The sequence below is a fragment of the Micropterus salmoides genome, unplaced genomic scaffold, assembly GCF_014851395.1.
Source record: "Micropterus salmoides isolate LMB-PRFRI ecotype aquatic unplaced genomic scaffold, ASM1485139v1 Ms_hic_scaffold_10, whole genome shotgun sequence".
Lineage (NCBI taxonomy): Eukaryota > Metazoa > Chordata > Actinopteri > Centrarchiformes > Centrarchidae > Micropterus > Micropterus salmoides.
The window spans coordinates 15,369,173-15,396,389 of NW_024040041.1; the positions used below are offsets into that span (position 1 = coordinate 15,369,173).

At 38.6% G+C, this 27,217-nt stretch overlaps 1 protein-coding gene across 1 annotated transcript; it reads left to right on the top strand.

The window, feature by feature from the left end:
* Positions 1 to 9,698: 9,698 nt before the first annotated feature.
* Positions 9,699 to 26,835, top strand: LOC119917731 (adhesion G protein-coupled receptor E1-like). Its single transcript, XM_038738168.1, has 20 exons — positions 9,699 to 9,708; positions 14,476 to 14,619; positions 14,732 to 14,857; positions 15,576 to 15,719; positions 15,806 to 15,955; positions 16,749 to 16,895; positions 16,980 to 17,017; positions 17,310 to 17,390; positions 17,560 to 17,589; positions 17,691 to 17,853; positions 17,945 to 18,058; positions 18,142 to 18,324; positions 18,407 to 18,612; positions 19,394 to 19,597; positions 21,519 to 21,760; positions 21,875 to 21,941; positions 23,520 to 23,611; positions 24,042 to 24,201; positions 25,230 to 25,286; positions 25,627 to 26,835. Exons 1-20 carry the CDS (start codon positions 9,699 to 9,701, stop codon positions 25,669 to 25,671), a joined length of 2,403 nt encoding a protein of 800 aa, XP_038594096.1. The 3' UTR covers positions 25,672 to 26,835.
* Positions 26,836 to 27,217: the final 382 nt, after the last annotated feature.

The window sequence follows — 27,217 nt, forward strand, 5'->3', positions numbered from 1 at the left end:
ATTTCTGTAACTCTGTATGTGGTGTGCTGTGCATGTACATTGCTGAACTTTGTCCCTGAACTAGGCACATTTTGAATGACGTAAAGATGGAGGTGTGTTTCTGAAGCATATCTCTATAATAACAAATCGTGAACATTTGAGAACCAAACTAAAAAACTACTTTTAACAGACAACTCAACTCAACTGTAGATAATACGGTGACCATAGACTAAGATAAATACCTTATACAAATCAACTTTAAAAAATCAGAACTATCCCTTTAAAGGTTGCTTTAAACCATAAAGAATGGTTTTGGTACTTAAAATCTGGGTCTTATTTTGACCTATTTGGTGTGGAAAGTCTTTGAATTGGCTTCAGATAGTTTGCCTCTATCCAGGCAACATTGACAAAAATTAAGTTGAACAGACACACAGAAGATGCAACATCTTCATGGGGAATTGACACCTTCCAGTATCTACAGTATATGCACAACACCAATGAGACACAATAAACACAAACAGCACGACACAGCGTATGGGTAGCATAAAATTATTGGTTTATTAAACCTTGGAACCAAAATTGCTGTCCTGGCACACAGATTAGATTAGATTTGCTTGGTAACTACATCCTTCCCTTTTCTCCTCTTAACTTTAATTTTGCTCTATATTTGAAAGTGCCTTCATCACCAAGTTGAGGGAATTTGGATTGTTTTTTTAGAATTTGTATCAAACCGTATAAAAGCAATTACTGGGTGTTGCAAATGTTTTAATGTAGACTTCAGACAGTCTGAAGTGATCTGCAGTTTTGACGTGTCATGATGAAGTACCAGTGCCTTGTTACCTCTCCAGAGTAAGGGAATTCCTGATTTTGTATAGATTTGTGAGATGATCTCTTACAAACATATTACAGTTTTTCTCGATTAATTAAACACATCTCTTGAAATGATGGCTCTTTTCCCCAAAACTCTAAAAACAAATTTATAACTCCTCACCCAATTCCCCAAACATCCTATTTTCAGGTCAAAATAAAGCTCTCCACTCACTCACTCACTCACTCTTCCTTCCCCTCTTACTCCTCTCCATACTGCGTTTCCTCCTCCTCCTCCTCTTCTTCCTTTTCCTCCTCTCTAGTGTCCTCTATGTCTTCCTTCAGATTTCTATGGATCCATTGTTCCAAAACTGAATGAACTGACTCTGGTCCTTTTATCTATCTATTAAAGGTTCTGATTGGTGTGTTATCAATTATGACTCTTTATGTTTCCACCTGGGTAGCACTAAGTCCACAACCACACAACATCATTGTTCCACATCTTACCATAAACCACTACAAAAACACCATTTTTCAACTAACTTTTACATAAAAATTGGCCAAACAATTTGAACGTTTGCTCAGTAGCTTTTCACATAAGGTGTAACATTAGTATTATAGCTATAACTTTAGCTGTGTTAGCCAACATTTACAACAACTCCGCACTTGAACAGTCTGTGAAGTTACATTTCCGTGTTTATTTTAAATATAATTCATGGTCATATAATATAATATAAGTCATATAAATAATATTTTATTTTGTGGTGGGAGTTGCATCGTCTTTTAGGACTAAGCGTTGAACTGTTGCCGGTGTTCTGATGATCTATGCTACCTTGCCGAAAAATGCTACCATAGCGCAAATCGATAGACTCGACTCTACTCGGCCCTGCTCCGTTTTCCATTGCAGATAGTACCCAGAGATAGTACGTAGCTTGTCGTCATAGCAACACCACACACAACTGCTGCGACGTAATGTTCAATGCGACACACACACCAGCGACCCACACAGCTTTCTCTTTTTTAAAGGTAAAACGTTTCAACATTCCTCAGAATGTAAAGACAGATAAGCGGTATGAAAACCTTCCAGCTGTGTTTTCCTCTGCCGTTGTTGCTGCAGCGGTCTGTGTGACGGCGGGAGCAGAGGGCTCTGTGAGCGGGCGGCTGGCCGGCCTCACACGCTCCTCCCGCAGGTTGGCACTGGCTTCCCCAGCAGCCACTTGCGGAGCTCCTCAACTCCGAAAATATTGAAGCACATTTTTGTTCCACCATCACTTCTCGTAAAACTGTCAATAGTGCTTTCTGTGGGAGATGGGAACTCCCTTTGCTTTTTCACTTTGCAAACCTATTACATGCACAAAAAAGACATAACTCAATAAAGGAGAGGGGAAAAGCCAAAAAGCATAATACCACCTCTTTAATGCTAAGTACTAACTTTTCATAATCATCCGAACAACGAGTTCAACATTTCAAAGGTTTGCTGGGGCGTTACTTTATTTTGTAAAGAGGTGGGGACATCAGATTAGGTGTGTGACGACACACTTGGGTCACGAGAACAAGATGAGAAAATATTTTAACAGTATTTTGAATAAATATTTGATGCTGAAATATTTCAGTGGGGGGTCTGGAGGTCCTACCCCAGAAGACTTTGAGCATTAAACTCTCTGGTGACAGAGATTAGCCGACAGGTGGGAACAGGAACAGTGAGCGTCATGTAGCGCCCAGAGAACCTGATATGGAGAGGGCAGCGTACCAGCAGCTTGTGAGTCCCAGTATGCCAGAGAGTAGAATGTTGAGGTGCCGGTACTGCGTACCGGTGCATACCAGCCCACTTCAACCACTGCTGTGGGTAACCCTCCCTGCTGCTGTGGTGCAACCCTCCCAGGACATGCCTGCCTTGACCATCACTGACCCACCACCAACGGTCACGCTGGATGATGCTTCAGGCAGCATAATGTTCACCACGGCGTCTCCAAACTCTTTCACCTCTGTCACGAGTTCAGTGTGAACCTGTTCTCATCTGTGAAGAGAACGAGGCTCCAATGGCGGACTGGTCAATTCTGGGGTTCTCTTGTGAACGCCAGTCGAGCTGCACCAAAACAGCACACTTATTTTGCACACTATTTTGATTGCTAATGTGTTGTTATTTTAAATAAATATTTGAACAGAAAATAATTTCAGGTTAATTTTTTATCAGTATTTAAGTACAAATAGGAGCATTTGCTATTATGAGCTACCATGAAATGTGACCTACTGACTACAAACCAAAGCCAAATTGTAGTACTACAGTTATTTTGCTGACTACAAAAGTGCATAAGCCGTCTGTCCGAGCTACATCAAGTAAATGACGTGTATTTGATATTATCTGATATAATATTTTTTATACAAGTAATATTCATACTGTTTGAAATAAATAAAGTGTTTCATAGTATTTTCAGGTTTGTGCAAAAAGAATTAAAGGCCTGTCCTATATGGACGCCTGTCCCAAATATAGGCAGGGTCAAGTGATTTTAGCAAATAAAAGCCCGGGCTGTTAATCAAAGTTTTACGGTATGTGTGATTTGCTAGAGGTCAAGAAATACCTGTCAATAACTTTTTCATTGAAATAAACAGAAGTATTTATTCACATGCTTACTTTTCAAAATGTTGTCGGATACCCCTCTATTTTTTTTGGTAATATCTTATGGCATGTCATATAATTCTGCTCCTTATTTAATTAATTAGTCCATTCTGTATATAAATCATACAATTTTATGGTAATAGCCACCACTGATTTTCCTAATATAATATGTTTTCAAGAAATTATGTCTTTATCGCATTCCTTCTTTGTGTATGATCTTACTACAGTATTTACAGTGGATGTTAAAATTTAAGTAATAATGACATAGGTTGTAATTGTTCTGCCATAAAATATCTTTTTTCTCCCTTTGTATTTGCAAGGATTTGTAAGTTATTTACATATAGCCTTAGACACAATACCATGTTACAGTTTTACAAGACAAATTGTCCTGACCAGTGATCAGTGTTGGGCAAGTTACTCAGAAATTGTTACTAGTTAGTTCTCCTTAAAAAAGTAACTATTAAGTTACTCTTTACTTTACTATATTACTTTCACTACCACCACCTCCCTTCACGCACTCTCTCTCCTCAGGTGTTACTCTTCATGTACATACCAACTATAACAAATGCATGTGATTCTTCAAATTACATATTAGATTACATTTTTCAACCTCAACTATGAAACATTTATAACTGTTCAGTCCATGCCAAATGCATAACACTCACTGAGAGTGAGTGACTTTGATAGCAAAGGAGCAGCATAAGGACATTTTGATCCAATTTTTATGTCTAACATGGCTTAAATCAAACTATCCAAGAAGAATTTCCAAGCCATGATCGTTTGTGATTTGGTTTGACAATCTCTATGTGCTAAAATAAAATTTTAAACTTTAGTTTTTCATCGTTAATATCATAAAAAAGTCTTCATTTAAAATGTTTCAAAAGTTTTGCTTTCTGTTCTCTCTCTTATCTATGAATATCAGGCAAACCTCTTAATAATGCACACAAAACTAAGCTAACATAAGTATTTTTTTCCATCACAGCAACAAATACTAATTGGGATCCAATACAATATATATATATATATTTAAGTAAGACAATAAAAAAGTAAAGAATTATAAAGCTACAGCATCTTTATAATGGTTACACAGGACATCTGTTGGCATGAAAAAATATTTCATGTACACTTTTGATAATACATCCTGATGTACAAAAATATAATGCATATTCTGGCCCTAAATGTATCATCACACTTACACATATAAAGTAGGCTGTATACACTTCTCTTTGTCAAGCTCATTGCTTACCTTTTTGTTGAAACTACAACTAACTGCTGATTGTGTGCCTTGAATCAAACTACAACATACTGTAGTTAATACTTTTTATTATGTGTGGAACATTGTTTGGGGTAATCCTATTACTTCCAAAGGACAGTTTTCTGTCAGTATTATGTAAATGTATTGCAAAGGCCACTCAAAGCTCTGGCCCCTCCTCTATGTAAAGCTTTCCATCGCAAGTAAGTGAATTTGCATCGTTTTTTGCATTGATTCCAAACCTTTTAAAAAAAGTATGTGGATGCAGTGCAAATTTCTATAATGTACTTAACTTACCGGGTTCCTGCCTCCACTCAGCGCCAGATCGTAGACTCACCTTACCAATCAGTCACATTCGAGCCATTCTAATCTAAGACTAGTTCTTGTGCCTGTTCCCTGCTAACCCTGTTCTTCTGTGCCGCAGATATCCCCGCCTGGCCCTTCTCATGCTACGACTCCTCTCCTGCTCTCGTACGCCCTGAAGAATTCCCCCTTTCCCGGATCCCCAGTCTAGTGTTGTCTCTGGACCCTCCACTCTCTGAACCCAGCCTCTCACATCCAGCAAACTGTTAATAAACCCGGTTACATTCACCACCTCTGAGTCTGAGTACTGCATTCGAGTCCGAAAACCAGCTACACGTATGCATTATCCTGAGAAGTACACAACAAACACAAACAATTGACAGCAGTTCTAAGGAACAATAACTCTTCTTTGTCTTTGTGCTTTATAGGTTCACTCTTCACTGTAATTTTCCTCCTAGTATGGATGATGTTTACTTCCTAACATTTGATACAGATTCAGGTTATTGGTGAAATTGTTTGTTCATCATTATTGACATCCACTATGTTTTGTTGTTCTATGGAGGTTCTTGTGGTGGTTATACAAACATAACTGAACCATGGCGCAACTATTTATTTCAATCATCATCATTCCCCTTCTTCCCAAAGGATGATGCAAATCTTGTTGGGATGTGGTGAAGCTTCACAGGTTTTGGTGGAGACATTTAGCAGACTATTGGCGGTAGCTAATATGCCATCTATTTAACATGACTATTATCCATCAATTGAATCTAAAACTCCCCATCTGAGGTCTGAAAACATAGTTATCTACTGTATATTATACTGTACTTATGTCAATAGATCCTCCTAAATATTACACACTGAACCTTTAATATAGCTCTGTACTGTTGTACAACATTTGACATATCTATAGTTATATTTGTAGTTCAACACATTCAATTCAGGCTTTTGAACAGTGTAATTACACAGATAAGTACATAGCTTTCGGGACTTTCTAATACAAGAGCAAGTAAAATGGCTAATCTTCTTTTGTAGTATCTCTAATATTGACAATCATATCCATCCTTTCTGACTATCTGTTTAATTTGTTACCCATGGAATTGGTAACATCAGTGTAGAGGAAAATTGCTTGTTGTTAACTTTGCCTAATACAAGTGGGTAGCCCTGTGTTTATGTGACCATACCATGACCATGAATGTGGCAGTGGTAGCCCAAAGGTTAGAGAAGCGAGCTTGTGACCCTCCCTCATTGAGCCCTCCCTCATTTACCACCACTGAGGTGCCCTTGAGCAAGGCCCATAACCCCAACTGCTCCAGTGGAGCTGCTTAGTGGCCAGCAGACCAGGCTGCGGTTGTAATGTGAATGTGATCAGGGCCTTCCTGCAAAAGAGAGGCTTCCTCTCAGTGAAGCTCCCCTGAATAAATAAAGGTTAAAACAAACAACATAAAAAAAAACAATCTTTCACAACAGAAAGTGCAAGAGATTATACTCACACATGTTAGCTCTAGATCTGTGCTATGAATCAATTCTTACTTTGCTGTTAAGTTGGTTCTAACACGGCATATGCACATTATTTTTGTCTATAATAAACTTCTGTTGCCTCTGATTTTTCCCAGTTGTTTATTTAAATACACCCAGTATCATACTTGCTTCAGTTATGTATATGTTGTACACTGTATAGAGATGTGCGGAAACAATTTTAGATTAGTACTTTGTGGTTACTAAATGTGGGGCTCTGCGTGGAACTACACTGCCCGAACTTTGTCCCTCAACTAGGCAGATTTTTGTGGGAATACTGAATTACTTAAAGGTGCTGTAGAATGGAAAATTGTATTTACCTTGGAATAGTTGAATAAAAAGAGTTTAGTGCATGTAACTGACAAGCTGTGAGCCTCAATTTCCTTCTTCATATGTAAATCTTGCACATGCAAATTACCCGGGGAAAACGGCCGAATGCCAGCAAGTGTTACATAACATCTGGAACATAACATGGAGTTTACACCCCCCCAAAAGTTACATAGACCAGCCCACATTCCAGAGAAGCAGTGATATGGTCTCATAGAGCCAGAGCTGGAGATTGCGCAGTGAAGTGTGTCTCACAGAAAATGCTTTTACGGTTATGAAGGAAATTTTCTCGTTTTCCATCTAATGTCCTCTGGCTGCCCAGCCTCAACTCTGCGATTTATGAAGTTTCCTGATGGACACATTACTTGGTATTAGCAATTGTTGCTAATACTACAGCTTGCTAACCTTTAGCTGCTAACAGTAGCTCCTGTTATCAGCTGGCTCTGAACCATTTCAGTTCTGAATCTTTTGACTGTAGCCCTGAATGTACCTCAACAACAACATCAAAAATATTTTCTTTATCAATATGCAATAATCCTCATGACACAGCCTGTCTCACAGGTCTTCAAAGAAGACTACTCAAAAAATATTGCTACATTTTGTTCATGTGAGGTGACCCCCCACCGTTACTCAGCCTGCCTACATTTACAGAGCATTGGTTGCAGCTTCAGGGCTTGTCAGCGACTACTGAATTGTCCCTAGCAAAGTTGGAGTCAAATCATTTAGATGTAAATGTTGTCGGTCAGTGTCCAGTCTATGTATTTGCAACACAAACTGTTAACAGTCCGCCGCAAAGTAGCGAGAGAATAACATGACACACCTGACCGCGACACAGACACCTGTCGCTCCTTTTTGCTGTCTCTGTCTCCCTCGCTCACAGACACTTTGCTCTGTTTGACTGTCTCTCTGCTACAGGATGTTTCCGTCTGAAGCGGCTGTGAGCTGAACTTTATTGGAGGAGCTGAATTTCTCATTTGTGTGGATTTGTGTTAAGATTTCAAGGGTGGATAAGACATGTGCCTTTGGTGTGACAGACCCGGGTTCAATTCCCCACTGTGAGCAGCCAATGTGTCCGAAGCAAAACACTTAACCCCTAGCGTGCGACCTCTGACATGTATAGGCGCTTTGGATAAAGCGTCAGCTAAAGAATATGAGATTTCTGTCTGATTAGCAGCTGCTGCTAGCAGGAGTTAGACAGCTGCAAAAGTAACTAGTCACCTACAAACTAAATCGCAAAAAGTAGAGGCAGAACAGCCGGAGGATATCACAGGGAAAAGTAGATAACAGACCAAATATGCAACATTTTAAGGAGAAATTGACACCTACCACTATCAGTGCGCAATACAGATGTGACACAATCAACAAACCCACAACAAAACAAAGCATATGGGTAGCATTAAAATATTGGTTTAGTAAAGACTGTAATAGAGGTGCGTGGTGACGCCATCCTTCCCCTTTCTTCTACTTACTCTCATTTTGCTCTTCAATTGAAAAGGCCTTCAGCACCAGTGTTGATAAATTTGCATTGTTTTTTGCATTCGTATCAAACCTTATAAAAACAATTATTGGGTGTTGCAAATGTTTCAATGTAGACCTCAGACAGTCAGGAGTGATCAGAAGATTTTATGTGTCATGATGAGCTACTGTGCCTCGTCACTTCTCCTGGGTAAGTAAATCCCTATTTTTTATATATTTTTTAATTTATGTAATTTTTCATTGATATTTTGAGATGATCATCATTTACAGTTTGTTGTTAAGAAAGTTTTGCGAAATTAGAGGCATTGTGTTTCTTTTTCGTAGGCTTTCTTGTCATCCCTGTCACTTGTGATTTTCCTCCTGGTATGGATGATATAAATTTATATACTTTATAATTTATATACTATATACTATACTACAGACAACACAAACAAAGCTTCTAACAAAGGATGAAATAACAATTAAATCATCATTATTTCCAATGTTTCCTTGTTTGGTGCAGGTTCTTGCGATGGATACACCAACATAACTGAACCATGGCGCAACAGAGAATTTACTTCTACTTCTTTACCTGGCTTTCCTAATGATGATGCGAACCTTCTTAACAAGTGGTGGCGCTTCACTGGCATTGGTGGAGACAGAGTTATTACAGGCTGTATTGGAAACTTTCGTGGTGGCACTCAACATGTGATTAATATTCCCTTTGCATATCCATCTACTGAATCGGTGACCCCAACAACAGGGCCAGCATATGGTTATTATGCCGGGTGTAATGTCATACGTTTATCAGTGAGTGTGGCTCTGTGTCCTGGAGGATTCTACGTGTACAAGCCATTAAATCACCCATCAGGTTTAATGGGTTACGTGACTTGTAAGTAGTGACTAATTGTTGAAATCCTTTTTTTATCTGTCAACATATCAAGCTTTATTGAAAATGTATGAAATAAGCACAATGTCTTTATATGCAAATGTCTCTGTATTTAGACAGTGACATTATAGGCAGGTATTGCTTATTAAAATATGACTAAAACAAGCTTATGTAAAATAAAGTGGCGTAAAGCAAAAGCTTGGTGTGATGGATGTGTCAGTACAATTCTGAGAACCTAAATCTAATACCCAACTTATAATAATGGCCATGTGGTTATTACTGAGAATAGTCAAGCCATTGTTCCTTTCAGACAACAGGTGTCTGATTTGGCAGCAGTCTTCTTTTTTTTTATCAAAGAAAACTGTTTACATTAATACAAGAACAAAAGTGAATTTGTGACTTGATCACTTAATTCTTAGAGAACACTGGAAGTCAAAGTTGTGATATGTAAGTGTAAAAGCTGCCACTTTGGGCATTGGTGGCTGTGACCTTCCTTACTATTTGACCTATTTTATTGTTACTATGGTTAAGGATTTTACTTCTCTGATGCCCAGATGATGGGAGGTAAGATCTTGAAGGCTACTTCAAACCTTAACATCAAATGAAAAAAACAAAACAAAAACATTTTAACTCATACAGTAGCCTATATTGAATGCATAACAGATGACTGGCTATAAATGGAGGCCAGATGTTCATTGCCTAAACTATTTAGTTTGAAAGAACACCTTGGACGGACTGAATGACACAAGCACCAATGTCTGTAATCATTGGTAAAAAAGTGCAACTTTGACAAAGCTTAGGTTGAACCAAAAACGTGAACTTGAGTCGCAATTAATTTGCACACACAGTGACTTCAGACTCGACTTCAGACTCGTCCTCAAAAGACTTCAGCCTAGACTTGGACTCAAGGTGCGGGACTCGTGAACAATGTATTATTTTTAGGAAATGTCTAATGAGCTTGCTGTTATTCCCCTCTCTGCGTTACCTATAACATACACGTAACACACGTAACGTAACGTACACGTAACACAAACACATATCTGCTGCGCGCGGCCACATGCGAGAGAGGACAACAAACACAGGTGTCTTGCCGAAAGTGATCGTCGCAGAAAACTGCTGACTTGCAGTAGTTTATAAACTGTGATTAGTTGTAGACGCATTAGGCTACATGGTGGTGCCCTGTTAGTGAAAAACACTTTACAGGTTTATTGTTGATCATGCAACATTACAGTTTTATTTAGTCAGCGATACACTGGTTTAAGAGTCTGCGGGGTGTGCTGACTTCAGTAGTTAATAAGTTGTCATTAATTGCATTGTACATTACATGGTTGTGGTCTATAAGTGAAAAAACGGTTACAGAATTCCTTATGCAGTTTTATAAGCAGCCTGGATTGAACGCAGCAGGTGATATAACACTCCTAACCACGAGTGACTTGAGACTTGACTTGGACTCTAGCTCGAAGACTTGTGAACATCTCTGGCTGGTACCAGCTCAACTCGACTCTACTCGACCTGCTTTTGGCCCGCCGCTTCAGCATTACTCAAAAGACTGTTGCTGAAGTTGCCTGCTGCATTGGCTGTGTGTGACTGTGAGACCAGAGGGGTCTGTGAGCATGACTGGTCTGCAGTTTTCTCACGTCACCTTTTAGTATAGCCTCAGCTGAACTCAGCTCGCTTGGAACCTTGACAGAAGTGATATGAAAAAAAAGTACCAGATAGCATAGATGTTGAGTTTTTGCAACCAGGAAGTGCCCAGAAGTGATGATACGGCGGAGCTAACGGCCGTGTGCGGAGCTAGTTAGCTTGCTTAGCTAGGTGCAACTGTAACTCCCGTTAACTGTCAGTTTAACAGGGCTGATAACTTTGTCTAGCGAACATCAGTCTTAAAACTAAATGTACTCACCAGAGAAAGTGAACAGCCAACTCCTAATAAGCTTTTTCAATGGAGCTGGTTAAATTTACACAGTGCCGAGGGTACAAGTCGGATATAGCCTGATTGACAGGTCGCCATGGTAACGACTTGTTACAACATACTCTGCTTTGTGGTCTATTTTAAAATAAATGGGACCATAATTTACTAAATGAACATCATTTTTTATTGAAGAAGACTTGAAACTAGCGACTGAGACCATAAACTCATCAGGAAAGTGTTTACTGGGGTAATTATTCAGCTGAGAAGTAGGGTAATTTTCCCATTATTTCTAATGGAGCCGGACTTCTTTTTGCAACCAGAAGAGTCGCCCCCCTGCTGGACTTTGAATAGAATGCAGGTTTCAGGGACTTCCGCATCAGCTTCATATTGTAGACCGGAAGCTTCCCGCTTGGTACAGGTACAACTTTTCACCAATTGAAACCAACCTTGGAAAAGGGCCATTTGTTGTCTATACTTATGATAAACAGTTGTTAAACATAAGGTGGAGGAATTCACAATTCATATTTAGTTTTTTAAATAATTGTTTGTTATACGACAATATCATAACAATTGTATCTCTGTTTAGATCACAATGTGTGTAACACAGACTCTTGTGGACCACTTGCTCAGTGTAATCCTGATGGGGGCTGTATTTGTGTTCCTGGGTATGAAATCATCCCTAGGCGCTTGCCAACTCCAGATTCATTTGGTTGTGTTGGTAAGTACATTTTATTTCACCTAAGTCAAGGATCAGCTGATACTTTGCTTTCCTGTTTTTTTTGTTTTTTTGGGGGGTGGGGTGGGTATATTATTATTATTATTATTAATAATAATAATAATAATTACCAGGACCCACTAATAACTGTACAAAAAAAAAACTTCATTCCCTGATTTTGCTGAAACTCATGTTTGATGGAGAAAAGATTTTCTAGTTTTCTCTCTGATGTCCCCCGACTGCCCTGCCTCAACTCTGTGATTTATGGATTATTATTGCTTAAGTTAACAGCTAGCTGATAATTAGCAGCCATTAGCTAATCAGCTCAGTTAGCCTGCAACTACCAGGCTAATACTGGTAAAATTATTTTACTCCGCCCGTACTGGGAGCTCGGAACACCGGGGGAGTGTTTGTGTTGTAATCCCTATGAGTAATCACCATTTTCGGAAAAATGTACCAGTAATGTGATTATGTCTTTTTTTCTGTACTGTAACCTTTATATACAGTCTATGACTGTAACCGAATATAGCTACTTTTTTTGTATCCTGATTATGTAAAGCTGTTATATGTAATCCGTTACTCCCCAGTTCAACAGATGAATTCAACAGATGAGCGGATGTGTCGTGACATAAAATGTCTCCTGTTGCGATTTTAGGACCTTTACAGCCCTATTTCCAAGTTAATTACAAGAATTTACCGTTACAACAAGGCTTTTTGTAGTCCAGGAACAATGGTGGAACGATTTTGAAAAAATATCTAATTGCGATTATTTTAACTGATATTGCAATTGCGATATAATTTGCTATACAGGAGGTAATGAGGTCATTATTCTCATATTCATTGAAACATCTATAACTGATTATGGTGTGGTTTTTGCAAGGATCTGTGCCAAACAAAGATGTTTTCTTAGGTCTGTAGAATATGATGTGTAGGCCAGGACATCTCTGCAGCACCACAATATTAATTTAAATGGTATTTTGAGACACATTTTGCCCTTAAAAAAATATTGTACCTTCTGCGATTTGAAAGTTGTAGTAGTACCATGTTGTGAGATGGTAAGATTACAATTAATTGTTCAGCCCTAGCGGGAACATGGCTATTTGTGACAGCTGCTTACCTTTAGACTATATGTAAGTTTTTCAATGAAATTAATCAAATTTTCATTGCCTTATTGTCAGTGGGCTCAAAACTCACTTAGAAATGAAGAACACGCCTGTTTTCTCCGTTGCTTGCATCAGCCACTATTCCGCTTTTAATGTGAGGTCTCTGGGTAGGATTCAGCCCTGTGTGCACTCCCGAGACTCTCTGACCACAGCGACAACACGGCAGCTAATGACATGCAGTCCACTAACACCATAAAACAACCGTCTCAGAGCAAAACACAGGATACAAAACAACAATAAAGGACCAATAAATCAGACCAAACAGGTTCAGATGATGTCGAGTAAGAACAAAGTGAGCATTAGTAAAGCTGGAGAAACACAGAGAAAGTCACGTTAGCTTGCTGGCTAACGCCGAGCAGTTGCTAATGTTATCCGGTGCGAAGTTATATCGCTTTCCATATTACTTCACCAACTAACACGACCCATGTTACTATCCTGTGTACCACTGTTGATTTAGCCTGAAAGGATGTAACGGCAAAAAGTAAATGTGGAGTGATTTGTTTACTAACGTTAGCCTATAGTGATGCAGCCAGGAGCAGCCAGCTAACGCTACAGTAGCTTGGACCTGCCGCTGTTTGCTTCGTAACGTTCAATTTAGGTTTATTGTGGTTTTACCAATATTCAGGTACACAGCTTCTCCACCTCTCAGTTGCTGTAACTAATGTGACCCACATAACATAAAACACTGCAACAAAACGGTCACAACACCACAGAGGAAGAGCCATGCACTAACACTAGTTACAGTAAAGTTACTTACTGTGGTCTAACTTTTATAAAGTGTGACACAATCTCATTATGATATCCATTCTAGCTCACTAACCGTTTCATTATCATCCAATAGCTGTGCTAACATTGCTGAGCCTCCGGTGACAGATTCACAGATAGTAAAGATACTGAAAAGCAGCAGGCGAGCTAACGATGTAGCACGTCTGCTAAATGCAGTAAATGTACCGTTATCATGTAACAAACATGGATTAGTTCAACCCACAGTTGATAAAACCATTACTGTACCGTTGCAGTGGGAGTTTACCTGAGTTTCCAGCTCTGTCTGTTCTCCCTGTCTTTCTTCGTGAGTATTGTGCCAATATGTGTCTCGCTGCGCTGAATGAAAGGTACGCCGCCGGAATGTTGAAGTAACAGAGCCTGAACATATCTGGAGAAAAGCCACAGCCTGCATGTTGGTGTCCCTGCGTTTATTGTGGTATTTCTGTATGAAAGTGGTTGTGTTTTGGATTACGATCGCTCAAGTTCAAGCGAGCACGCGTATGAGCACACACCTGGTTGCAATCTTAGAACCGCACCGCTGTAAACTACATAATGCCCCTTTACCATTTTATAGAGAAAGCACATATAAACATTATTTTTTATGAAATAAGAACTTGTATAACCACCCATAGCTTCATAAGTTGCTGAAATTATGTGTGGTTACTGTAACTCCCAAGCAGAAAGTACATCAAGATTCCAAATGGATTCTTAAAGTATAGAGTTTGTTTATAGCGTACCTTGTTCTTTGATATCGTATCCATAATATATCTTGTCAGACATTGATGAGTGCCAGACTGCAGGAATTTGTGGCCCTTACTCCAATTGTACCAACACCATGGGATCCTACCTCTGTACCTGTTTGACTGGATTTCAGGCAACAGATCCAGCATTACCACTTGGAACATCCAACCCATGCAAAGGTACCATTAAAAAAATCTATCTCTGTCTCTCTCTTATATCACATTTTTGGAGGTTGCATAATTTCTTTAAACCAGAGTTTAATATTAGTCTGTTGTCAATTGCTTTCTTTAGATACTGATGAATGCCTTGACAATATCTGTGGTGATCATGGGACCTGCCTCAACAACCCAGGAAGTTATGCGTGTGAATGTTATAAAGGCTACCACATTGTATCTGAATCAATCCCTGTTTGCCAAGGTCTGTACTACACACTACTATATTATGCCATATGTTTTTTTTTTTTTATTTTGACTTTATGTTTGAGATTTTTTTGTTGTTAAGTTTTTTAACTGTACTGAAAAGAGATATACAAAAGAGATTAGTCATATTCTTAATTTTAAGTATGTTAAGTGACGTGAGCAAGGGATAATCCACAATGTGAACAGTTGTCACATGTTGATCTCTACAGGCATAGGCAATCAATTGAAGGTTACACCCCATAAATAATATTAAACTATATTACAAACTGTTAGAACATCAACATGCAACATACCACGCACAGCAGCCCCCCAATTGTGGGGCCAGTCACATGACAATGGTAGCAAAAGGGAGTTACAGTAGACTATACTCACAATCTGTAGATTAGTTAGCTGAATTGCAAACAGACTCATGGGACACTGGAAATTGGTGTTAGGTGCTAATAAAGATTTGATATAAGTGAATATCCCTTCACACCTTGATAGAAGAGATATACATTAAGCTTAGATAATGAACAAAAAGCCTCAGGAACACGTTTCAGCTGTTTGAGTAACACAGGGGCTAGCTAGGAAAAGAGGTTGGATTTTGGATAAATGTCAATGGGTGTTGGCAAAAGTTTGCATTTCATCCTTTTAGCATAGTCAAAACACACAATGATACACTACAGGGTCAGGTTTATTGAGAACATTGTCGCTAACAGTCTTTGTTCCTTTCTCAGATATCGATGAGTGTTTCAACTCAACTGTTTGTGGTCCTGATTCTGTTTGCACCAACACGCCTGGAACTTATACCTGTGCATGTCAAGTGGGATATTCACCAACTATACCAACCAAGGAACCCAGCAAGACCAACATCTGTATTGGTACTTGTAGACACCAGAGTAGCACTTGAAAGTTCAAACATACGTGCATCGATAACGCATTCTTATTTATTTCTGTATTTGTACAGATGTTGATGAGTGTGTCCAAGATGCTACTGTGTGTGGACCTCATGCCAACTGCACAAATTCAGTTGGATCTTACATTTGCAGCTGCTTCCCTGGGTATCATCAGCTGAACAAGCCAGATGTGATGGCCAGCGTTGCTGTCCTATGCACAGGTGCGTCAGCTTGTTTAATATCTGTGTGACAAAAACTGTTCCTCAACCTTCCTTAACAGTTCATTATGTAAGGTCTTTGTACAGCACTGAAAACATAGTAATGTATATTATATTGCATTCCTGTCAATAGATCCTCTAAATATATTCCACACTGGACCTTTAATGATACACTAACACAAAATACGACAGAATACGATTGGACTCAATTGGATTTTTATATTGACTTATTTTACTTTTTTTTTCTCAATTCAAACTACTATGTGATGCGTAATTTATTTCTGCTTTACTTGTACATGGATTTGTTTTATGTTTTGTTTGTTGCACACCTCTGTGGGTGATACTGTGTGTGTCTACATTTTACATTGATTGCTGGAAAGTACTTTGTTACATGTATTGAAAAGTGCTGTACAAATAACGATATTATTATTACTGTTATTATTCTGATTGACAGGTCGCCATGGTAGCGACTTTTCAATCACAAGGTAGCCACGGCCATAAAGCATACTCTGCTTTATTATCTATTTTGCTCTGTTTACATTCCTTGAAACTAGCGATTGGGACCATAAACTCATTAGGAAAGTGTTTACTGAGGTAATAAATTAAGTGAGAATTAGGGTAATTTTGTCATAGACTCCAGTGCATTCGGACCTGTATTTGCAACCAATGGAGTTGCCCCCTGCTGACCATTAGAAAGAATGTAGGTTTAAGGCACTTTTGCATTGGCTTCACTTTTCACGTTGGAGGTTGGTGCTTGGTAAGAACAGATAACCCTGTGTGCTCTTCTCCTCTACAGATATAGATGAGTGCAGTGAAACACCTAGTATATGTGGTAACCAAACTGTGTGCACCAATTTACCGGGGACCTTTTACTGTTCTTGTCCTGATGGATCCTTTCCCTCAACTGGAATCTTGTGGAAGATCGGGGTCTCATTCTGTCAAAGTGAGAAAAGCCAAATTTAAAGATACATAAGCTTTACTAAAATGTAAAAATGTTCATGTACAATCTCTTCTAAATCACTGACAGATGTTCAAGATGTTCTAGATGCAATTGTACCTCCCAAGGTAAGTCAGATGGCATTTCTTTAACTATCTTATGCATAATAATCTTCAAACAATATCCCAACTCTACACAAATAAAGCATGAGTTTTAGGATCTTGATAGGAGCAAATCTTGATGCCAGTGCTGACCCTGGCTTGTTGTTATGTTGAATTTAGAAGTTACCAAGCCCGTTTATTGTAATTTTGAGATTATGCGAAGATAGATCATACCTTTCTCTTAAAACATAGATGTCAAATCATCAGCTTACATTGTAATATAGTACACAAACACTCAACACACACACTTTCATTGCAGGGTCAAACAAAAGAAAGAGCTTTTCTTGACAATTTGGATCAACAGCTTAAGAACAACCCAGGTGTTTTCCTACCAGAAGCGGTATGTAGAGATAAAAAAAAATCCTTTACTTCCTTTTTAAATGATTTAATAATGATAAGTGTGTTTTAAATTTCGAACTGTTAGTCTAAAGACATGATGTGCTTAGGACACTGCAATTATGTACAATTATCTAATGCTTTTCCTTCTGGCGTTCTTGATTTCTTTGCAGACAGTGACAAACAGCTTTTCTGCATCAATGGTACTTAACATCCAACAAAATTTGAGTTTTATGTCGTATTTTATGTTTGGATTTGAGCTTGCCTATATATATTGTGACTTGAATGACTTAAATTCTTGCAGCAAGTGTCAGGTGTTGGACCGCAGGTCAAGTCGATCACGGTGAGTAGTGGAGGAGATGGGGAAACCGGTAGTGTGATCCTGGGCATCTCAGACCTTCTAGTTTCTGCATTGGTACCAACAACTTATAACCAAATCAACAAAGCAGTGCATACTTCAACAGTAGGTAAGAGAAGGTCCCCTTAATTTAGATGGAATACATCAGACTTCTCAATAAATATCAACTATACCTTCTATAATTTTAATTCATGTGCAAGATTTGAGCCTACGTGCCATTGGTCCAGAGAGTCATGACGACAAGATTGTCAGCCTTTCTGCCAAAGGACAGACCATGGAAATCAACTTGGAGGCTCTAGCCAGCACCAACAATGGTGAGAGAAAGTTGATTATTAAGAACATGATGACTTTGATCATCAACACAAATTATTGTATTGTGTTATTTTTACAATTTCAGGTTCTGCAGCAGCTGCCTTTATGACACTGGATGGGATGGAGAGTCTTCTTAGTCATCAATACTTTAAAACAGATAACCAGACCGAGATGTACTCGGATGTTTTTACTGCAATCTTACCAACAATAAACAACATCAACCTCACTGAGCCTGTCAACTTTACCATCCAACATAAGAAGGTGCAATGTCAAACAAAGTCTAATGATTATACCCCCAGCATCCAGTTTTTAAAGTATCAAATCTCTGTTTATCTTGATTTCGCAGAAAGTACCTCAATCTGGAATAGTTACTTGTGTGTACTGGGAAAACAAAAGCAAGAACAACAAAGAGGGACAAGGAGATGCAGGAGGAAGAGAGGGAGAGACGATGCGCTGGTCAATAGACGGCTGTTGGGTTGCATACTCTGATGAAAACTACACAGTGTGCAGCTGCTCTCACCTCTCTACCTTTGCCCTCATCATGCAGATTGGGGAGGTATTAAAGATTTCTATGTACATTGTAAAAGTGTGTTGCTAAGGTCAGGGAGCCAATAGAAGATTTTGTAAACCCTAACGATTTTGAAAATTAGTTACATGATGCACATAATAGATACATGGATTTCACTATGCTCATGCCACACCATTTGATGCATAGAGCTAAAGTAGGGTGGGGGCTGCAAGGAATTTAGTCATTTATTTAAAACTTTGTTGCGTTTGTTGAGGGAGAAATTTGAGTATCATCTGTAAAATTTCACCCACATGGAGTTTACTGTGTAAACTCTGGAAAATGGACCCTTTTGTTCTTGGTATTACCTTGGAAAAATGTATTTCTCTTAAAAGCGGTTATTTTTCATCTGTCATCTGCAGATAACTGAACATTAGAATTTTTTTTTAAACATCATTAATAAAAATAGAGTAACACAAAGGTCCTTAAATAGATCATTGTGGTAAATAATCTGATTGATTGTGATGAAACGAAACACACTGAATAAACCAAAATAATGCAATAATGCATATTAAGAAACACAAATAGCATGAACACAATGGTCAATCAAATCAAAAGCTTTGTTTAAATCAATATAAATTGCTCCTTGTTAATGTAACAAAAAATTAGGACATTGAAATTGGGATAAATATTAAAATAATTGATTACTTAGACCTCTTTGTCAGCTTTAAAATCTTCTTGTGTGTACCAAGGTGAAGACAAAGTCAAGATTACATTGATCAGAATCTTTGTTGTTTATCTCGGAGTTTGTGTGTGTCTTCTGTCTTTTCAGCCTCCACCGGATAATTCTTTCCTTGACTGGCTGAACCGAATGTGTGTGATTGTGGGACTATTCTTTTTTGCTTTAGCTATCTTAACCTTCCTCCTGTGTAGCTGGAACCCCAAAATCAACAACACAGCCCGTCTTCACCTCTGCCTCAACCTATCATTGTCCCAACTGCTGCTGCTGTGGAATGACAGATATGTTGAAAATGAGGTACAGTAAGATGCAGATGTTTTTGCTTTGAGAAGTACTGTCACACAAGTGTAACTGTACACAAGATAGTGATTTTACAGCTTTTGACATAATATAAAAAAATAGGCAACATGAGAAACCTCCTCCCTTCTGAGGTGCATTTTATTTGCACATTAAAATCCATAAAGAAACGTCTCCTCATTCTTTTAAAAGGACTAGTTTGCATCACTAATTAGCTTTACTAACCTCAGCTCCTCCGGTCACCACCATCCTTTCTTTTCCTAACAACCACTTTCCAGACTCATCTGAAAACTGAAAAATAATTGAATCAGTCTGTACAGGACAGAGCTGAAGGCTACGCCAGTGTACTCTCAGATTGTAACTGATGTTCTCAACATTGAATAAGTAGGTAACTTTAGTAATAAAATACAGCTACCAGTTACTTTCTAGAAATTGAGCTAATGTTGAGTTACATAGAGCCAAAAGACGTAACCTACTGTAGTTTTCCTGAAGGGGAGGGGAGATGTTAGCTAGCGCACACAGGCTTCACTTTTCCAGCAGGTGGGAAACAACAGACTTTTCTTGGTCTTGCGAAGCCAACACACTGTAACCGACACCGTACATTTACTGCCAGAATATTTTCCTCTGCTCGCGTTCACCGTCACCTTCTGCCGCTCGGACAATCAAACTCGCTACGCACCTCCAGATTCCTTACAGGAGTTACACTGCTCTTATAACAGCATCTGTCACGTAGATGTTTTGTATAGAACGATTGAGTTTTGCTGTGCTCACACAGTGTGCGAGTGAAAACATTTGTAGCGCATAGTTTAATGATTGTGGGAAATTTTAGTAGCGGTGCACTGCCGCTCCTGAATACATAAAGGGGAAACACTGCTGCCCTGCGGCCCAGTCTCCAAAGGGAGGGGATCATGCTCTGCTTCAATGTGTCACAGTACATGTTGGCATTCATGGTTCCCTCAATAAACTGTAGCTCGGCAGCACTCATGCAGCGACAGAACATGACACTCCCTCCACCATGCTTGACTGTAGGCAAGACACACTTGACACCATCTGAACCAAATAAGTTAATCTTGGTTTCATCATACCACGGGACATGGTTCCACTAATCCATGTCCTTAGTCTGCTTGTATTCAGCAAACTGTTTGTGGGCTTTCATGTGCATCGTCCTTCTGGGACAACAGTCATGCAGACCGATTTGATGCAGTGTGCGGCGTATGGTCCGGACAAGCTGACCCCCCACCCCTTCAACCTCTGCAGCAATGCTGGCAGCACTTACATGTCTATTTCCCAAAGACAACCTCTGGATATGACGCTTAGCACATGTACTCAACTTCTTTGGTCAACCATGGCGAGGCCTGTTCTGTGTGGAACTGTCTGGTTGAACTGCTGCATGGTCTTGGCCACCGTGCTGCAGCTCATTTTCAGGGTCTCGGCAATCTTCTTAAAGCCTAGGCCATCTTTATGAAGAGAACAATTCTTTTTTTCGGATCCTCAGAGAGTTGAACTTCCAGTGGCCAGTATGAGGGATTGTGAGAGTGATAACACCAAATTGTAACACACCTGCTCCCCATTCTCACCTGAGACCTTGTAACACTAACGAGCCACATGACAGTGGGGAGGGAAAATGGCTAATTGGTCCAAATTTGGACATTTTCACATAGGGGTGTACTGTTGCCAGCGGTTTAGACATTAATAGCTGTGTGATGTGTTATTTTGAGGGGACAGCAAATTTACACTGTTAAACATGCTGTACACTCACTACTACACATTGTAGCAAAGTGTCATTTCTTCAGTGTTGTCACATGAAAAGATATAATGAAATGTTTACAAAAATGTGAGATACTGTATGGATGAAGGTTTGGGGTTGAGTGAAATTAAGAGATATTTTATTTTTCTCAAGATACTCTTTGTGTCTCTACAGCGGTCCTGCACCGTCATGGCGGGCCTTCTCCATTTCTTAGTTGTTGCAAGCTTTGTATGGATGCAGCTGGAGGCGCTACAGCTCTACCTGTTGGTCCGGAGGCTCTCTAAGGTGCAGGTCATCCAGAGAGATGGCCTCCCCAGGCCAGTCCTTTACCTGATTGGCTACGGTGTTCCATTTGTGATTGTGGGTGTTTCATCACTGGTATATTCTCATGGATATGGTGCTACTGAGGCAGGGGTGTGAGTAGGACAAACAATATTATATGCACTCATTTATATTTTCCTGTATAACTAATGTGAATCTACTGTAAGTTGAAAAGATCGTTTTTTGTGGTTTGTGTGATTCTGTTGCAGGTGCTGGCTCTCTACACAGCGCAATTTCAACTGGGCTTTAACAGGCCCCGTGATTTTTATCCTTGGAGTGAGTACATTTACATTTTCATTTATTCTTTTAGCTGACGCTTTTATCCAAAGCGACTTACAATTGCTATATTTATCAGAGGTCGCACGCCTCTGGAGCAACTAGTTGCTTGCTCAGGGACACACTGGTGGATGTGTCACAGTGGGGGAGTACGTATATTGCATATTAGCAATTGCGTCCCTTCTATTTCTACAACTTCAGAGGGGTATTACGTAGTTTTCAGCAGCCACTATCATTGCGGTTTTGAGATTGCAACCAGGTATGTTCTTGTATGCGTGCTCGAACTCACGAGCGAGCAACGTTAGAGTAATATTTTTTATCAGCTTGAGGTTGAAGTAATACATGCACATTACAAGATAACGTTGCATTGTCTGTATTTAGATGTTGTACACATCGGGGTGCTCTCACCTGCCGCTTTTCGATAACTATTTGTTATTCTTTCACTGCCGGCTTAGCAACGTGAGCACAGGAAAATGTATTGGATGCTAATGAAGACAGTTAGTGAGCTAGACTGAATATTATAAATGAGATTGTTGCCACACTTTATAACAGTTAGACCGCAGGAAAGAACATTACTGTAGTGAATGGGTCTACAATTGTACCCTATTAGTGGGTCTTTACCCTCTCTAATGTATTTATTTATTTATTCTTCTAAGCTAGTGCAGTGCCCATTCACAGGGGCCGATGTGACGCCTCCCTGCACTTTTTGTTCAAAATGTGCTTCTAACATTAGTTTCACCTACAGCAGTGGTTGGCAAGAGGTGGCTGTGGGCCAAATAAATAAATACTTTGATAGCGGCTTGTGCTGAAATAGATCGATAGATAGGTCATGACAGCAAAAGTTACTCACATAAACACTTCCCCTTAAGTGATTGTGCCTACAAAAAAAGTGTGAGAATGTTTTTTGCAGCAATGCTTTATTTCAAGTTGAATTGAGAGCTTTTACTTTGAAAAGTTCTAAATGACATTCAAAAGAGTCTGTAGCTTTCTTCATACACTTCTTAAAAAAAGCTTCAGGAAACGTGATTCCCCAATGAAAAGCGCAGGAATTTCCTCTGCCTGGATATGCTGGAGAATGAAAATCACTGTCCATAGGTTAATGGATGTAGATCAATCGTCGGGACGCACACAGTCCAGCAGATGCTTTATCGTGAGCATGTGATAATATATATATTATATATAAAATAATATACATTCGCGCAAGTGGGGACCGAACACACAACCCTCCGACTGAAAGGCCTGTACACTACTCACTAAGCTATTTTTAAATTATCCAACTACTTTGCCGACCCCTGACGTAAAGCAGTAATAACACTGAAACTGGCAGAGATACTGCTATGTATATATATATATATGTGTGTGTGTGTGTGTGTGTATATATGTATATAATTTTATTTTATATATAAACGCAACACTGCACTCCCTTGGGTCTGCAGCAACACACCTAGCACGTTTGAAGTTGATTTTATGAATGGTTCCTGACATAATGGAATTACAAACACGCACATAGATTCCTTCCTTTATTAGAGAGATACACTGCTCTATCTCAGCTCAGCCTCTGTGTCTTTTTTCTTTCAGGCCAACTGGATATTGTTCTGTGCTACTCTATGGAGTCTGAGACCCACCTTGGCAAACATGAAAAGCGATGTTTCTCAATCCAAAGACACCAGGTATAATTGCTGAACATGAGTGCCTTTGCATCTAAATGATAAATATGTTTGACATTTGTGTGAGATTGGAATTTGTTGTTTGACTTGTTCAAAAGAATTCCTTTTTCCAGGAAAGTTCAAATTTATAAATAACGTACTTACAGTACTACTAAACCACAGGCTCTACACAATGTTCATTTGAATGTACATTACATATAAAGTAAATTATATATAATGCAGATATGATATTAACTGTAATGTACACATAGTGAAAAAGTATATATTCTGAAGTATATATATATATATATATATATATAAGTATATTCTGGCTTTGAATTCCACTAAAGTGAGGGATGGCATTACATAAAAAAGGAATCATAGAAACACTGTACTCAGTAGCCAGCTATGTTGAAAGAGTTACACATTCTTATGACTTTCTCATTGTTTACAGGTTGATTGTGTTCAAGATCCTTGCCCAGTTTGTCATACTGGGCTGTACCTGGATTCTAGGCCTGTACCAGACAAACCTTTTCTTCCAGGTCCTCTTCATTTTCCTCAACTCCCAGCAGGGCACCTTCCTTTTCATCGTCCACTGCCTGCTCAATAAGGAGGTATTCTTAAGCTAGATCAGTCACAGGAATGTGATTTAAGTACTGATCCTAGGGTAATACTAATACCACAAGGGATGTCAAGAGAAACTATACTTAGCTTATACGTAGCAAGTCAATACCAAAATTCAAAAACATGACAGTAGCCTACTCACTTTTTTAGGTACCGATCCAACACGTTCAATAGGGCGAGAAGTGCAGCTGCAGCGAAAAATAGTATGCAAACTGTGCCATTGAACTTTTCAGACTAAAGGTAGAAACACTTGGAATTCAGCACCTCAGACAGACATCCAGATTGAGATTCAGTTCACATTACATTAACAACGTTTCCAAAGTTTTATCATTATTCTTTTTTATATCCTTATCCTGATATACACGTTACCATTATTTTAGTTTGAGTCGCCTGGGCAAATGTGTTCCAAACAATGTTTGAAGGCTAATGTAATGGTACCATAGCTTGTAGTAGTAGCTACCGTCAGTACCGTTTAGTATGTAGTATGTATGTAGAGTGTCCTCTGTCAACAAAACATAATGTTAGCATTTTAAATAAGTATTGCCAGACTGATGGTCTGTCATCATGTCAGTACTGCTAGTCATTGAGCTATTATCTGATGACTGAAATCTCATAATTTTTCTTTCACCTAATCCATTTTATCTTTTATCTTTAAGGCTACACGTCGCTATTGTTTTTTTTTTTTTTAATATTAAATGATGATTTATTTAAAGGAGTGTATTTTGAAGTACATGGGAATTATTGCTTTATTTTTGTGTTTTACCGTGGTATTGAATTGGGTATCAAGAATCATGGAATTTCATTGATGTTGGTTTCGACTACTAAATTTCCGGTGTCGTCACATCCCTAAATACTATACAGACAACATGAATATAATATTAAGTTGCATTTGTTAAACAGATGAGCTATACTGATGTTTATCCTATAAGTTTTGACACTGTGGATATTAATGATGTTACGTTGATGATAGCATTTATGTACATTTTTAGGTATTGGTTTTCTGATTTGTTTGTTCCAGGTGCGAGAAGCGTATATAAGATGGATGACATGCTCTTGTGGAAAAAACAGCTCTTTGGTAAGGCCCGTCCCTGGAAAACACTACACTCATTTTATTGATGTTAATTTTATTTAAAAAGTTGTATTACTGAAAAGTTCAAAAAAACGTACATGTGCCGCTTTACATCCCTTACTATACATGATACATCCCTCATGAATCTGTTTAAATGAGGCATATCCACAACTAATTTTGCCATGCCATATTCCCTGTTTTGTATGTGAAAATAATGAGATACCCCTCTGACAAGAGATAGGTAATTACTGTACTAAGACTGCATATCAATTTCAGCACTACTACTAGTAATAGTACTGTATAGTATAATCAGTATGATACTGATTCTAATAATGTTTTTCAACAGAAAGAGGCACCTTCGGTCTCTGAGGATTTGGACAAGTCTGTGTGATAATCAGATGTGTGTGTGTGTGTGTGTGTGTGTGTGTAAATGTCTATGTTGTTATATGTTATTGTACATCTCATATGGTTCTAGCTGGTTATTTTCATTGTCCAACGACTGAAACGAAATGTTTTAAATTAAGCTTCAAACAGTGAGCGCTACTCTAACTGTAGTCAGGTTTATTTAGATGTGTATAGTTGCACAATACAATAATTAATGTTGTATTAACACCATTGCCTAATTTCATTATGCTGAATAGATTTGAGATGTAGCTCATATAGTTTGATAATCACACTTCAAGCACAGTCAAGCTTTTAGAAACCTACTTTCTTTGGTCATTTCATTATCATTATTATAACTTATTATATTAACCTATAACCATTAAATTACCGTATTACTTTAATGTTGTACACATTAGGGCTAACACAAAAGACAATAATAGTGTAAAATATTTTTAACTCCAGAATATCTTATATAATATTACAAGTCATCACAGTGTTATGAAACACTGAAATTGTCACCATCTCTCCACCCAATTAATTTGCCTGGGTGTGGCAGCTTTCTCAAACATGCTACTGCCCACACTCTCAGTCAGTCACTGTCTAAAAAAACAAACTTTCTACAAAGTAAAAACATTCATGTCTCAGTTGTTTCTTTATATTTACATTTGTATTGTATTTACATGAGAGCTGAGACGTTTTGAGGTGTGTCAAACTTTACAAGACAAATTCAAGGGATGAGCAAAGCCAGGCATATTCCCTCTCATTTACATTGTATGCATTTAAATTGTATCACACAGTGATTTAGTATTACTTGCGGTATCACAAAAGCATATTCAATTTATATTTATCAGACTGGTAGCATGAAAAAATCACCAAGGAGTGCAATGATAAAGTTTACTTCTTTGTATATCAAAGAGGTTGCTAGAAGAGTGCACTCCCACTCTCCTCACGCCAGGTGTGTCTGAGGGCATGATGGTGGGGAACAGGGAGTGCAGGGCAAGCTGTGTGTCCTGCGTGTAAGCATGAGAGTAGTGGAAAGAAGGAGAGAAAGATTTTTTTGTATAGTATGTGTACAATGTATGTAATAAAGTGCTTTTGTTTAGTACAGTCTCAGCTTTCTTTAAGATGCATTGAATGGTATTGTAACTAAGTGTACGAGGTTCACCAAACTGTGTAAACTTACTAAGGAAACAATAAATGGCAAGATAAGTCCAAACTTCTGAATGTCAACATTGTTATTTACTATTTAGAACATTTTGCTGTAACACACTGCTTTTGATATGTCGTAACCTGGATTGGGCAAGATACTCAGAAATTACTTAAAAAAACAGCCAGCCAAACTCAAAACACTGCATCCTTTCAAACCAGATACTGTACAGCAGGACTGTTCAATTACAAATTCAGTTGGGCCAGATTTTAAAACCAGGAAAAAGAGATGGGCCAGACAATTTCTCACGAGTTGGAATGGGTATGATTAGGATTTTATTAACACACTTGTATTGATACTTCTTATTGGTCAGTTCTTTTTCAATACATGAGAGAAATGTAATGAT

Excerpts from the sequence above, each read along its gene's own strand:
- LOC119917731 (XM_038738168.1), top strand. Across the intron at positions 15,720-15,805 it reads CAAGACCAACATCTGTATTG|ATGTTGATGAGTGTGTCCAA; the intron begins GTACTTGTAGAC and ends GTATTTGTACAG. Across the intron at positions 17,854-17,944 it reads AGTGCATACTTCAACAGTAG|ATTTGAGCCTACGTGCCATT; the intron begins GTAAGAGAAGGT and ends TTCATGTGCAAG.